We start from the raw sequence: 13,582 nt of genomic DNA on the forward strand, positions 1-13,582 counted from the left end.
GAGGGGTTTACCATTGATTATGCTTTTCAGCATCTTCCTATATCGCTGCTGCCCAATATAGGAGAACCAGCGGGGGATTCAATGTATATAGATGTACCAGCAATCTCTTGCTTGATAGTCAAGCATTTTCCCACTGAGCCATTAGGTGGCTCTAGGTTCTTTATAGAATAGGTTAAATTGAACCCCAACAGAACTTTTAGATCAGAATGTGATGACGTCCAGGTGGTATCAGTGGTCCAATAACATTCAAAATATGATCAATGAATTTGATTCCCATTAAGCCTCTATGGTAGGGAATACATCCATTTCCTCCTCCCCCGACATCCTCCCCACCCCCGACATGGCTCTTATGCGTTTAGGAATCTGCATGAGAAGAGAAAGATTTGGTAGATGAAACTTTCCCTGTCATTGCATCTGCTGACCTCTGTTCATCGTAAATAAAAATAAGCCCTGCCAGAACACTGGCAATTCTATATGGGTCACTCCCCTTAAAGTAAGTCACTCATCCAGTCACCTTGGTCTATGAGCTCTTAGCAATGGTGCTTTTGACCATGACTACCCACAGACTGGTTCCATACTCAGCCCCCTATAAGATTACGTGAGGAGCTCCAGTTCTGAAGCAATACAGTAGTAGGTGGAGCACACGGCCTGTGGCTTGAGGTCAAATGTCTTCCAGCCAGAGGGCCTTAAGGGCGAAAGAGGCAAGCCAAGGTTGGCTTAATTAGTAGAAGGAAAAAATCGGAAAACGTAAAGGCGCTTAAAGAATGGCAAGCCTTTCCTCCTGGAACATGGCCAACAAGACTGCTTTTCAAGTGGAAACTAACTGTAACATCAATACTGTGTTTTGTTTATTAGTGCTTTTTAAAACCACATTATTCTTTGTTGAGTCTATTGAGTTAAGAGAGTCTAGCTTTTATTTTGAGAACTGAAGTGAACCTTTGCAAATGACTGAATTTTGCTGTCATGTTAGCTATCTAAAGGCTTTGCTGGCAACTAGGATTTCTTTCTTTCTTTTTTAAACAGAGAGGTCAGACTTTTGTTTTATATTAAGATGTTTAGTTTAAGGACATTAGTGAACATAATTCAAAATAATTCCTACATGCATGAGCTCTAGTTCCTGGAGAGAGCAGTTACACGACAAGTTTGCTAGTTTCTGTGCCATGAGAATAACTAACAACATTTCAGAGAGAAAGAAGTAAAAAAAATAAGAAGAAGAAACTTGCTTCTCTGCAGTGTTTCTGGATTGAATAATCCTTTATATATGAAACAAATATGTTAATGGAGACTGCCAGCCCACAAACATAATCTAGGGCAATGAAATAAAACTAGAGTTTTTGAATTGGCACCAATATTTGTTACACTCTGAACATGTAAACTTGGATTAGTTTCAGTTTTCAGGAATGCATTTTATTGGGAAAAAGACACATATTCTTGTTTAGTTGGAGCAATACTTATATCAGTAGGTAGGTAGGTAGGTAGGTAGGTAGGTAGGTAGATAGATAGATAGATAGATAGATAGATAGATAGATAGATAGATAGATAGATAGATAGATACTTTAAGTCTCAGTTGAAATCCCTTATACATGAACTCTGCTGGTACTTCTAGTGCTGATGCCTTAGAACAGGCCTGATCAACCTAAGGCCCAGGGGGGCTGCATCCGGCACACAGGGACATTTTTGCTGGCCCCGAGGTAGGAATATTCTGCAGCAACAGCAGGAGCCATGAAGAGCCCTTGGCCTGTCCTGCTGAGGAGCAGTAGTGGTTTAACACATTTGGCTGCTTGAGCCCAGATGTCCCCTGTCCTTAGCCCGGAGCCCAGCAACATCCCTCTTTCCCCTCACGGATCCTCCTGACTCCAGCACTCTGCCCCCAACCTTTCACTATTGTATTCAAATTATTTAAAATAGTAATGTGCTGAAAACTGATCTCAGTCCCTGCACATCAAGTCATGGTTGGTTCCAGCCCACCTGGGCATTTGAGTTGTGCACGCCTACCTCCTCTAAGACATACAAATATAAGTATCACCTACAACAAAGTATAGCAGGGATTCTCATGTATAGGTACTTGTGTGAAAGAGTGTGTATATCGCCAGCCCTTGGAAACTGGTTAATTTCCTCTCTGTTCCCTTTATCTTAATTTTCCTATGTCCTTTGGGTGTTTAACTGACACCCAAAAATTCCATCTGACTTTCAACTTTCGTCTTCAAATACTCCCAACCACAGACTTAAGTGATGGATGCACACAGCCTGCCTGTCTTCCTTCTTTAGAAACCATTTTTCTCCTCCTGCAGAGCAGGAATGAGAGATGCCCAGAGAATACAATGGATAAGTCCAAGATTTGAGCACAGGTGCACAGCAACAGAGAATCTCCTTTCCCAGCAAAAGGCAGCAGGAAAGAATGGAGATCTCTCTCTCCAGACACTGACTGATAATCTTATTTAAATTTACTTGAGGAAGTCCCGCTGAAAAAAAAGGTTGAGTTAGAAATCTTGTCTTAATTTCTAAGGGACTGCCTTGAGTATGTTTAGTCGGAATGTCAGTAATGAGATTAGTTCAGCATTTCCATAACACCATATGTTCTGAAAGCTTCTGAAAGGTCACACAGAAGTGAAAAAGGGTTTCTTTAGCATTTTCTTTTCAACTTAATTCACAAATGTAAGCATTTCTGCATACCTAGGCATTCTTTAAAAAAGCAGGAGCCACCACCTTGTTTTTGAGTGGCCCCGTCTCATGTCCAAATGGATAGACACTCAATCCCCTGAGCCCTATCAGAGGGAACAAATGGGCCCTGAAATACTGTATCTCCCCTATGCTGATACCATCTCTAGGATACAGTCCTCCCTCACCAATCACTACGGTTCCGTTCTGGCAAAACCTCGCTGTTGGCAAATTTGCAGGATGAAGGGGGATGAAGCAGGAGTGAAGGTAGTTACTTGCTGTACCCAAACGGCAGCATGTCATTTTGCATCCGCCAGCAAGGCTTCCTTCATGAAGTTTATGTACAACAGGGGTTCTCAAACTTGGGTCCCCAGATGTTGCTGGATGACAACTTCCATCTTCCCTAGCCACATAGGAGTTGTAGTCGGCAACATCTGGAGTCCAAGTTTGAGAACCCCTGATGTAAAGGTTAATGTTACAGCTCTTTCTCATATATATCCCTTTACATAGCACGTTATAGCGGAAAACATTCTGTGAGGACAATAATGTACTGAATTTTATACTGTTCACAGCAGTTGCCTCCCAATTATGCCACTCCCTCCAACTGCAAATTCATCAGTGTTCTTGTCTCAACACCTTTCTGAAACACTAAGATGTATGTGTTTGGGCTGGCCTTTGGGTTCAAGTTAAGTCAGGAAAGGTGTGGAAATGCCGTTGAATTTGATGAAAGCATGTTCTGGTTTTTTCCGGGTGTTTTGCTTTTTGTTACCTGTTCTGAGCCTTCAAGGATAAGGACTAAGACTATCTATGTGGTGCAAAAAGGGGAATATTTCCACAGAATCATTTGACCAATGCAGTTTATTAGGATTAGGTATTACATGAAAGCAACGGGCTGCCAGAGGAGAGCTGCTTAGCATATTTTGAAAAACCAGATGCTTCCAGAGAAAACACTCTCTGTTTGGCATTCAGACCCAAAGAAGCAAGAACATGAAAATCATTTTTTTTTTTTTGAAAATGTAAACTTGTCTCTTGCTTCTGGCATGGTCATGTTTGAATAACTCAGAGAAAATTCTGAAAGAATGAATCTGCTATGTACTGTATTAGGAAGTCATATTATTAAAGTAATTTGGAGGCATTTCCCCCTTTCTGGTTATTCCTAGAGGGCACTGTGAAAGCAGATGTCTCATTTATCCTCAGGCAAATATTCCAGTACAGATGTAAGATTGCCAGCTAAACAAAAGTAACAGAATAGAGTAACTAAAAGGTATACACTATGCAAATTTGATCACAGGGCTCATGAGGGTAACTTCAAATATTTATTACAAGTGTTCAAACATAATTAATACAGCACTAAGTTAACATGTTAGCTTTACTGATTTCAACAGAATTTAAGGAACACAACTATGTATTGAATTATAGCCTATGTTTCTTCTTTTAGTCTGCACAATTATTTCCTTTAAATCTTAATTAAATTAACAAATCTTAATTTAATGTGAAATTTTGTTTTGGTTATTTAATTTATTACAACCTGCAAGGAGCAAAGCTATCACACAAAAAATAAAATACAGGGAAACCTCACAATCTGTGGCTTTGCATATGTGCAGTTGGGTAATTGACACCCAGCCTCCACATACACAGGGGGGAAATGGCAAGAAAAGGATTAATTCCACATATTTGTGGGTCTGGATGGCGGGAAATGACCTCTGAGGTCACTTTCAGCCACCATTTTGAGCACAGGAGCCGTTTTGTGGCTAATTTCCAAGGGGGGGGGGAAATGCCCATCTTTGCTGGAAAATGGCAGAATTGGGCCTTTGTGGGGCATCACTGGTCATCTGGGGACCTGCAAAGCACATTAATGCCCTTTGTCCCTTTGATTTAGCAAGTTTTTAGCAATTTTTAGTCCTTCTCCCCACTCTAGGAACCTAAGCCCCCCTCCCCGAGCATGGCTAGGGGAGAGGGGGCCCATGTTCACCCCTCTTTGGTGGCCCCGCAGAAAGAGGGAGGGATGGATGGAGCTGGGGGACCTTCAGGAGCTGGGGGCCTCGGGTTCTTTGAACCCATCCACTCAATTATAGCTACACCCCTGAACACACACACACCCGAGTCCCATTGACACAATGACTCAGTATCTATCATCCCATTATTGGTGGCTGTAGTGGAGAATGGAACCTGCGAGGATATGGGGTTCACCTGTAATTGTAATGGCATTTTCTATTTCTATTAATCCTTTAAATACATCCTTCTGTATTCCCCCCTCCCCCCATTTGTCCTCATGATTGTATTTTCTGGCACATCGCACACAGGATTTCCATGGCACTCTTAGGCCCTTTTCACATGATCTCGAGCATCAAAATACTTCACATCCTCATGGCATCATGTAAAGCAGGCAAGAGCAGGCTTGCCAAAGAAAAAACACCATTGACATATCCATATCCAGTTTATGAAAGTCCAACGAGTGATCCAGTGGGCAGAAGTTGCTGCCCAAGCCTGCTTTAGACCAAGGTAGTCTTTTACACCAGGCTGTGATATTACTTGAAAGCACATTTGTTGAATGTGAAACTGACAATGTATCACTATATTAATTGACAAAATGCTTGAACAACTGTCCAACAAAATCTGTCAAAATCTTGACAGATTCGCCAGTTCACCAGGTTCTTCCTAAACATTTATCCTGCACGCATGCACACAGGCAAAATGATTAAAACAGAAGCCTCCATTATATTGTTTAGCTTTTTAAACAGAACACTGTCCTGTCAGCTCTCTCAAGAACAGCTACTCTGTCAAACAGAATCAAACAAGCAAAGGGATCACATCTGATTACTGAAACAGATCACCCAATGAATTTAAAACACGGTACAAGCAGTGCGCACACAAGTAGGAACATAGGAAGCTGCCATATACTGAGTCAGACCATTGGTCTATCTAGCTCAGTATTGTCTTCACAGACTGGCAGCGGCTTCTCCAAGGTTGCAGGCAGGAATCTCTCTCAGCCCTATCTTTGAGATGCTGCCAGGGAAGGAACTTGGAACCTTCTGCTCTTCCCAGAGCGGCTCCATCCCCTGAGGGGAAGATCTTCCAGTGCTCACACTTCTAGTCTCCCATTCATATGCAACCAGGGCAGACCCTGCTTAGCTAAGGGGACAGGTCATGCTTGCTACCACAAGACCAGCTCTCCTCTCCCTAAAGGTAATGTGTGCTGTCAAGTCGATTTTTATTCCTGGCACCCACAGAGCCCTGTGGTTTTCTTTGGTAGCATACAGGAGGAGTTTAACATTGCCTCTTCCAGAGCGCAGTATGAGATGATGCCAGATATAGGTGTTTTCCCATAGTCTGGGAAAACACACCAGCGGGGATTCGAACTGACAACCTTCTGCTTGTTAGTCAAGCATTTCCCCACTGCACCACGGTGCAGAACCATATTTGTTTAATCAGAATGCGAGAAAGCAACACCTGTATGAGACTAAATTTTTCATAACAAAATAACTTGGTCCACTGAGGGTAGAACCATTCCCAATTTTGTCTTTTACTTGTAAGACAAATGCAAGGGTGGCTGGGCTGGGCGAGAGACAGGGGATGAACAAGACTTGCAGGAGAGAATGGTGGGCAGTCCTTAACCCTTCTCAAACTCCCCCATTCCCATCTGCAAGTGACCCTAGGCAATTTTAAACCATTCTTCCCTAGCTGGGCTCCAAAACAATAAGCTGGGGGACATCTACAGATCGAACTGGTGGGTGCAGAAGGAGCCAAGTACATCTCTGCACTTGCCAAGATCTATTTCCACACTGAGGCCACGTTTTCTAGATCTGTAGACATAATTATGGGTACTTCAATAAATACCTAATGAAGAATTTGCACATTTAACACAGGTGGAAAGTATTTATGTCGAACAATGTTTTTTGTATCTATTTCTCTAGTGCTGAGATACTATATGCTGCAGAAAAGGGCATGCACTAGGGATATCCGTTGACAAGCACCAAATTACTTCACATCATGGTGGCACTGACCCAAGTCCACTGTGATTAGGATTATAGAAGTTGTAATTCAACATCTGGGGACCTGAGGTTGGGAATGCCGGCACTACAAGAATGTCATTGGAGGGCTGCCCATAGTTCCTAAGGAGCCTCAGGCAAGATAGGTTGCTCTGCTCACCCTTCCTTTATTTTCACACTGGGCACTGCCTTTCACATGTGGGGTGAAGGGTTTATCCCCAATCACTTCTCCTCCTTCAAGCCTATCCAGCTCAGTTCCTCCCTTAGCTTTGTCCCCATCCTGGGAATCAGAGCTGAATCTCTCAGATGTAGCAGCACCCGGCCAGGACAGAATTCTCCTCTGGCCTTCTCAGGATTTACCCTCTTGCAGGGCTAGCCCAAGGATTGCTGGCACCCCAGGCGAAACCTAGCTTTGGCACCACCGTCCCCTTCGCCTGCACAGGTGGGCGCCTCCCATCATCTGAGAAGCTGGGTAGGTGGGGGCAGTTAATCCTTGTCATCTGAACAAACAGGCGGGTGGGAAGTCCCCGTCACCCTACCGCCCACTTGCTGCCCTCGCGTTCTGCTGCCTTTGCTCCCCCCCGCTGCAGGGCATCATAATGACAACACTGCGTGATGCAGAAATATGATTATTACACGCCGTGGCAGGCCACCTGCCCAGAAGCAGCCAGCAGCAGCAACAGGAGAGGCAGTGAGGAGAGCAAGTGGGCAGCTGGGCAAGTGACAGGGATGGTCAATGGAGGTTCAGGGTGCTTTGGACTCACTGGGTGGCATGTGATCCAAGGTGTGAGCACCCCTCCCTGCTTGGTAGCTTTCTAGTGACCTGCTGACATTCCTAGCCATTAAAAGTAAAGGCACGGACAGATCTCTTATAAGGCCTCTTATCCCGGCCTTATGCTACTTCATAGTTCAGCCCAATGGAAATTAACTCCCATGGATGTTTTGAATAAAATTGTTTATTTTTGCTTTTAATCAAGATAGTTTGGTAACTGTTTCCCCTACAACTAGATTCTCATATTCAGTTAGGACTCTGGAACAAAATTCTGTCATTACAGACTACTATACGTTTTATTTTGTTCTAAGAGAGGATAGCTATTTCAAATTGCATGCTACATTTTCTTCTTCCCTTGACAATCAAGCTTGATTGATTCATATTTACTGTGTGGTCTCTGTGCCATTATATGCTTGCATAGCCGAGATGCTGTTATTTTCATTCTGGATGCTCTCCATGTTCTGGTCAAATTTTGTCATGCAATTTTTTCCTTGCTTTCACAAAATTCTTGGCACCAGTCATAAAACATTAATGTGTAGCATGGGTTTATATGTACTATTTTTTTCTGAGAAACTATACTGACTTTGTTCTTTGTAGTAGAACCTTAATATGCATCACTTTGAGCATTTCCTCGAAATAGAAAAGCAACTCAGAAATGCTAACACCACTTAGCATTTGTGTAGTGCTTTTTGAGTGTGCAAAGCACTTCACATGCATTACGTTGATATAATACTCACATCTACCCTGTAAGGCAGGGGTTCTCAAACTTGGGCCCCCAGATATTGTTGGACTTCAGCTCTCATAATCCCCAGCCACATTAGCCACAATATCTGAGAACCCCTGCTGTAAAATAATTAGTTACTGCTGTTCAATTGCATGGGCAGAAACAGCATTTTCTGCTGTTTGGTATCCATGTTTGCTCAACAGTTTCCCAATCAAATCAGCTAAAATATACTGCTCCATGGTCAGCCACTGGCAGCCAATGAGCCAAATCCTGCTCATTAGGGACCAGCTTGAGTCTGACCAACAAAGGCCATTGCTACTGCTATTACTACTGTCCCATGCCTGAGAGAACAAGCCCCAGAAAGGGAGACAAGAAAATCAGTAATTTTCAATCCCCCCCCCCCTTTTTCCTTTCCTTTCCTGAAACAAACAACAAGCAGAGCAGGACATTCAGAGAAAGGTTGAAGGAGAAGTGAAGCTTGGCCTGGTTACTTGAACCAAGTTCTATCTTCAGCCCAGCACCCAATCTAGTTGCAAACACTGTTACTTTTCTAGTAGACTAAGGGTGGAACTAGATGTAATAAATGAGATAGGCCTGAAGTAAAAATGGTGGCCCTGTGCCTCATTCTCCTAGCGATACAATATCTAAAGAAGATTTGGAGGCATAATGTGACATCACACCATGATTTCTTTCTCCCCTAAAAGTGGCAGTCAATGGAGCAGAACATGGAAAAGTAGACATGAGACTTCTTTTTTGGCAGAAGCTTAATATTTGTCATAATGTCTTATTCTATCCTAAAGCAACAATTGGCAAAAATGTTTTCTGGAGAATCCCAAGAGCCCCTGGGAGCATACAAGGGGCTCCTGAATGAGAAGATGAGTAATGGGAGGCAAGCTTCCCTGAAAAGCAGCTTTCCCACAATTACTAACTTTCCTCAGAAATGTATCACTTCATCTGGGGCGGAGAGGTAGGAATGGTGAGGTCCAGCAAGCCCCCTGTGTGACTTGAGAATGCATCTTAGAAAATGCATCAGAATAGGTTGCTCTGCCAGGGATTCGCCATGTGGGAAATATTTCCTGAAGGAAAGGGCTCCCTAGGACATTTTTATACCATAGGTGTTGAGGACATCTTGCCAAGTAAAAGTATGCTCGGCTTGTAACACATATGTCTCACACTATTTATCACAAAAGCAGTGGTGGGTCCACAATGTATACCACATGTTTGTTAACTCAGAGTATGGCAGCCCGATTACTCACTGGGACTAGACCTATGAAACCCATCCCCTTCCATTCTAAAACAAACTGTGCTGACTTTGAATCAGCATCTGAGCCCATTCAAAGTGCAGTTTCCAATCTTTAAAGCCCACAACAGCTTCAGATTTGGGTACTATAAGGATTACTTTCCCCCACATGGACCTGTTTGGTTACTGCAGCCTGCGTCAGAGGCCCTTCTTGGGATTCCCCCTGGGTGGGCTAATCAGGATAGGGCCTTCTTTGTTGAAGCACCCTGATTTTGGAATGCATTCCTCAGGACAGTTCACTTAGCCAATATTCTTTCAGTACCAAGTGAAGATATTTTTATTTGCCCTGGCTTTTCAGTGTGTTCAGTTTTTAAACCATTTTAGACTAGTTTAAGTAATTATTGTCAGGATCCAGACTGTTATGAGACAAGTTAGTCATGACTAAGTTAAATCCTGTTAATTTCAATGATACATCATTACTAAATTAGCCCTGATCCTGCCTAATCGAAATCGCAATGGCACAAAGGGCTTGTTAATAGAAGTTACTGGTGATCTTGAACCAGCCTGCCCTCCACCCCTTTGGCATGCACAGACCAGTCACACAGAGCATGCAGCATGCAGTAAATGGAGAGCAGAGGTTAATAACCTGGAAGCATAGGATCTGAGAATGTGAGAACAAGTTAAAGACAACAGCTCCTCTCCATTGTCACTGAGGGTCGAGAAGCAATGCTGCAGCGTAGAGCAGTGGGAGTGGGGGAAATAGAGTTTGTCCAAGACATACACATATCTCCGCAAGTGGCGGCAGGTGTAACTGCAAGACAAGGGGTAAAGGGAGGAACAGAAAAAGAAAAAGAAAAAAGAAAACAGGATTTTTCTGTTGAGCAAGCAGCATTGAAACATGATTTTTAATTTTTATTTTTTGCAATAAAAGTCAGTGGCAGATGTCAAAGAGCAAAGCAGCAGGGTTTTTTTTAGAAAAATTAAAAATATAGTTATAAAGGCAGAAAAGGGTGGATCATCCCTACAACAACCCAGGATGATTTCATTAGTGACGCAAAGGAGGCTGCCGGCTTTGGCACAGAGGACATGTGTAAACACACCAGTGTTTGCAGATTTACTTTTAGGGAAAAAACGAAAACCACCTTTTCATGCGACTTGAAGACAAATGCTCTTGTGCCAAGACGCAATATAAAATGTTATGGGAACAGTCATACAGCTTGTGTGGTTTTATACAAACTGCCATCTTCAACTAGAGGAATTAAAAGGCCAAGCTCAATGCTGAGTTGCTGCTTTGAGGTTCTCATGGTGGCCTTTAGAAAAACAATAACCCACTTTGCCACAACAGTTAGAGAATTGTGGGCTGGTTAGTCCTACAAACCATGAATCATCCTGGTACTGCCTTTATGTTCTAGGGCTTCCCTACTCCCTGGAAATATCCACTTCCATCTATGTGCTGCACAAACAGCAGCTTCTTGGGAAATATCATTCAGACATGTGGCTCAACAATAATTGATCTTTCTAAGCTGGCTTCCCAGCAATTGTCACCGTATAGGAGTGACCAAGAAAGTGAACCCGAAAATAAGCTATTCAGGTTAAGCAGCAGGACTATGTAGATAGGAGCAGCCTTGACTCTCAAACGAGTCAGACAGCATATTGAGCTCTTGGCTCAAAAATGACTGCTCCACCTCAAAAATGGGGTGATGGGGTCGGGGTTTGAAACAAAAGAGCGAATACACTGAATAGACTACTTCAATAAAAATATATTTAAAATGACTGATGTGTTTTGAGCTCTTGCTCTTCTTCAGTGAGTAACTCTGAATTAAATGATAAAAACCTAATGTCATATATTATACTCTTCTATAACATGTACAATATAAATAGCCCTGCTAAGTGAACAAAGAGGAACCTTTTAAAGTGAGGATTCTCTTATGTTTAGCAGGGGGAGAGCAACTGCCCCTATCCAAACTATGGTGTCTACCATATGTCTCTTTTTAGATTGTGAGCCCTTTTGGGACAGGTAAATCTCTTTATTATTTTTCTATGTAAAGTGCTTTGAGAACTCTTCTGGAAAATGGTATATAAATATCCATAGTACAGTAATGGGACATATAATCAAGTTAAATCTGATCAAAAATCACAAATATTCCAAAATTACATCAGTATATGTTTATAGGAGTAATACAAGGGATTAATATATTAAAACAAACTGATGGATATAATGCTGAACAAACTTTTGAACCACTACAAAATGCTGAAAGTTTCTGTGCTTGGATAGCTGAATCAATTGCACACCTTTATTCAGCAGCACTGCTGCTGTTTCTGGCAGTTGGAGCTGCCATACATACACACACGCCCCAGACTGGGGAAATAATACTATATAGCATCATTCCCCTGCACATTCTGGGGGAAAATGGCAGCTGGCAAGAACAACATGCCAAGCAATGCTACAGCCACTGCCCACAAAAGGCACAGAGTTTTCTCTAAAAGAATAAACACTACATCTGCCACCGCTGTTAAGGTGTTTGCCAGCCCTGAATGTATTCTGAAGTTTCGTAGTTCCCAAAAAGTTGATGAAAGTTTACCCCCTCCCTTTTCTCTATCAACAAACAAAGTGGTGAAAATGGGAGGGGAGACTTCGCTTAGCACTAATCTGATCATCCAAAGCAGGGGTGCACAACTCAAATGTCCCAGTGGGCCAGAATCAACCATGGTGTGCGGGGGCCAAGGTCAATTTTCAGCATATTAATCATTACATTAAAATCAATTATTAACAATATTAATGAAAGCAGTTATACGTTATTTGACAATCTTCTCCCCAGCCTGTGGGTCAAGGGACCCACAATTTCAAACCAAGGACATTGGCCAGAAAATAGGACTTATCCCTGCTGAGTTAGTGGGGAGTCTGGAGTGCATGCCAGCCCCAAACAAATGCCAGGTACTCTGTGTTCCCTAAATTGCTGTTGCTTTCAGATAGCAATCCTAGGCATGCTTCCTTGGGATGAAGCCTCACTGGGTACATTGTGGGACACATTTCCAAGGAAACAGGCATCGGATGGCATTATAAGGCCCTTTCCAGGTGCCATGTTGCTGCAGGATATTTCTACCTGGGGGTCAGTAAAGAAGTACCCAGGGGCCGGATCTGGCCCTCGGGACTTATGTTGCGCAAGCGTGATCTAAAGTGATGTTTTCTCATCTTTATATGCTTACAGATGCAATCAGTGAAATGTTGAAGCCAAAGCAATCATCGTTTAAAAGTAGCGATTTATAATTGCAACTTTGAAGTTTGTTCAGGTGATGCTCCCCACTTCCCCATCAAACCTGTACTCATATGAGGTGAGGTGTAGATTGCAACTGATCTTCCCCATAGGGAGGAGTCAAACACCAAAACTGGGAGTAGGCATGTTTATCTGAACATAGGTTTCCCTAACTCTGCTTTCAAAACCTTGCTCTCTCATGCTTTCTTCTGCCTTGAAGAAAAACTGGGTTGGTGGGAGGGGGCAGTGCGGGAGAGTGGACTCAGTTGTATGTACTCCAGGTTCTGTACTAGATTGTACTTTCTGCAAGGTTTTTAAAAGCAACCTATTACTTTGCTTTTTGAAAGGAAAATATGTACTTAATATCTGCGTTTTATTACTAAAACAATTAATGCAAAGGAAGTTACTAAAGCAAAAAAAGTGCACTCTAGCAGAGACATTTTCTACTTAACCCCCAAAGCAACTAGCAGGAAACTTCTCTTTAGGAGTGGGTGGAGCAAGGAGACATATGCTACCCACAGTAGATTATGGGCTGCACATTTTCACTTGCAAACAGTAAACTTAATTTCTAGCTATGTGGCAGTAAAGCACTGAAATGTTTGATATCACCATCTAAAAAGTTAGCATTTGGAATGTCTGGTTAACTGGAGCCTGGGAAATCAATAACTGTGGTTTGGAGTTTTCCTGTTGAAAACAGTTGTTTTTACTTAAGGATGAAACTCTGCCATTTTTGGAGATAAAGAAACCAATAAAATATCTCTAGTGCCTTCTCAGTATATAAATTTTTTCCAGAGTTATGTACTGCATAAATCTGAAGAGTTATTAGAAAATAAGATATTATCATCTGTTCTATTAAACTAAAGAGATATCAATTTTTTAATGTTCTTGAACAACTGCTACTCTGTACAATCCAAAATAAAACCCAAGAGTGTGTGCAGCCAAACC

General features: G+C 42.4%; 1 protein-coding gene across 6 annotated transcripts in view; it reads right to left on the reverse strand.

The window, feature by feature from the left end:
• The window catches only part of DYM (dymeclin), a 292,392-nt gene that overhangs the window by 90,584 nt on the left and 188,226 nt on the right, over positions 1-13,582 (reverse strand). For 5 of the 6 annotated variants that reach the window (XM_053297362.1, XM_053297363.1, XM_053297361.1 and 2 more), the window contains one exon: positions 10,030-10,194. The exons of the other annotated variant lie outside the window; for it this stretch is intronic. In XM_053297362.1, coding sequence (XP_053153337.1) covers positions 10,030-10,194 — 165 coding nt within the window. The remainder of the gene's footprint in view (positions 1-10,029; positions 10,195-13,582) is intronic. 6 annotated transcript variants of the gene reach the window in all.

The sequence above is a fragment of the Hemicordylus capensis genome, chromosome 2, assembly GCF_027244095.1.
Source record: "Hemicordylus capensis ecotype Gifberg chromosome 2, rHemCap1.1.pri, whole genome shotgun sequence".
Taxonomy (NCBI): Eukaryota; Metazoa; Chordata; class Lepidosauria; order Squamata; family Cordylidae; genus Hemicordylus; species Hemicordylus capensis.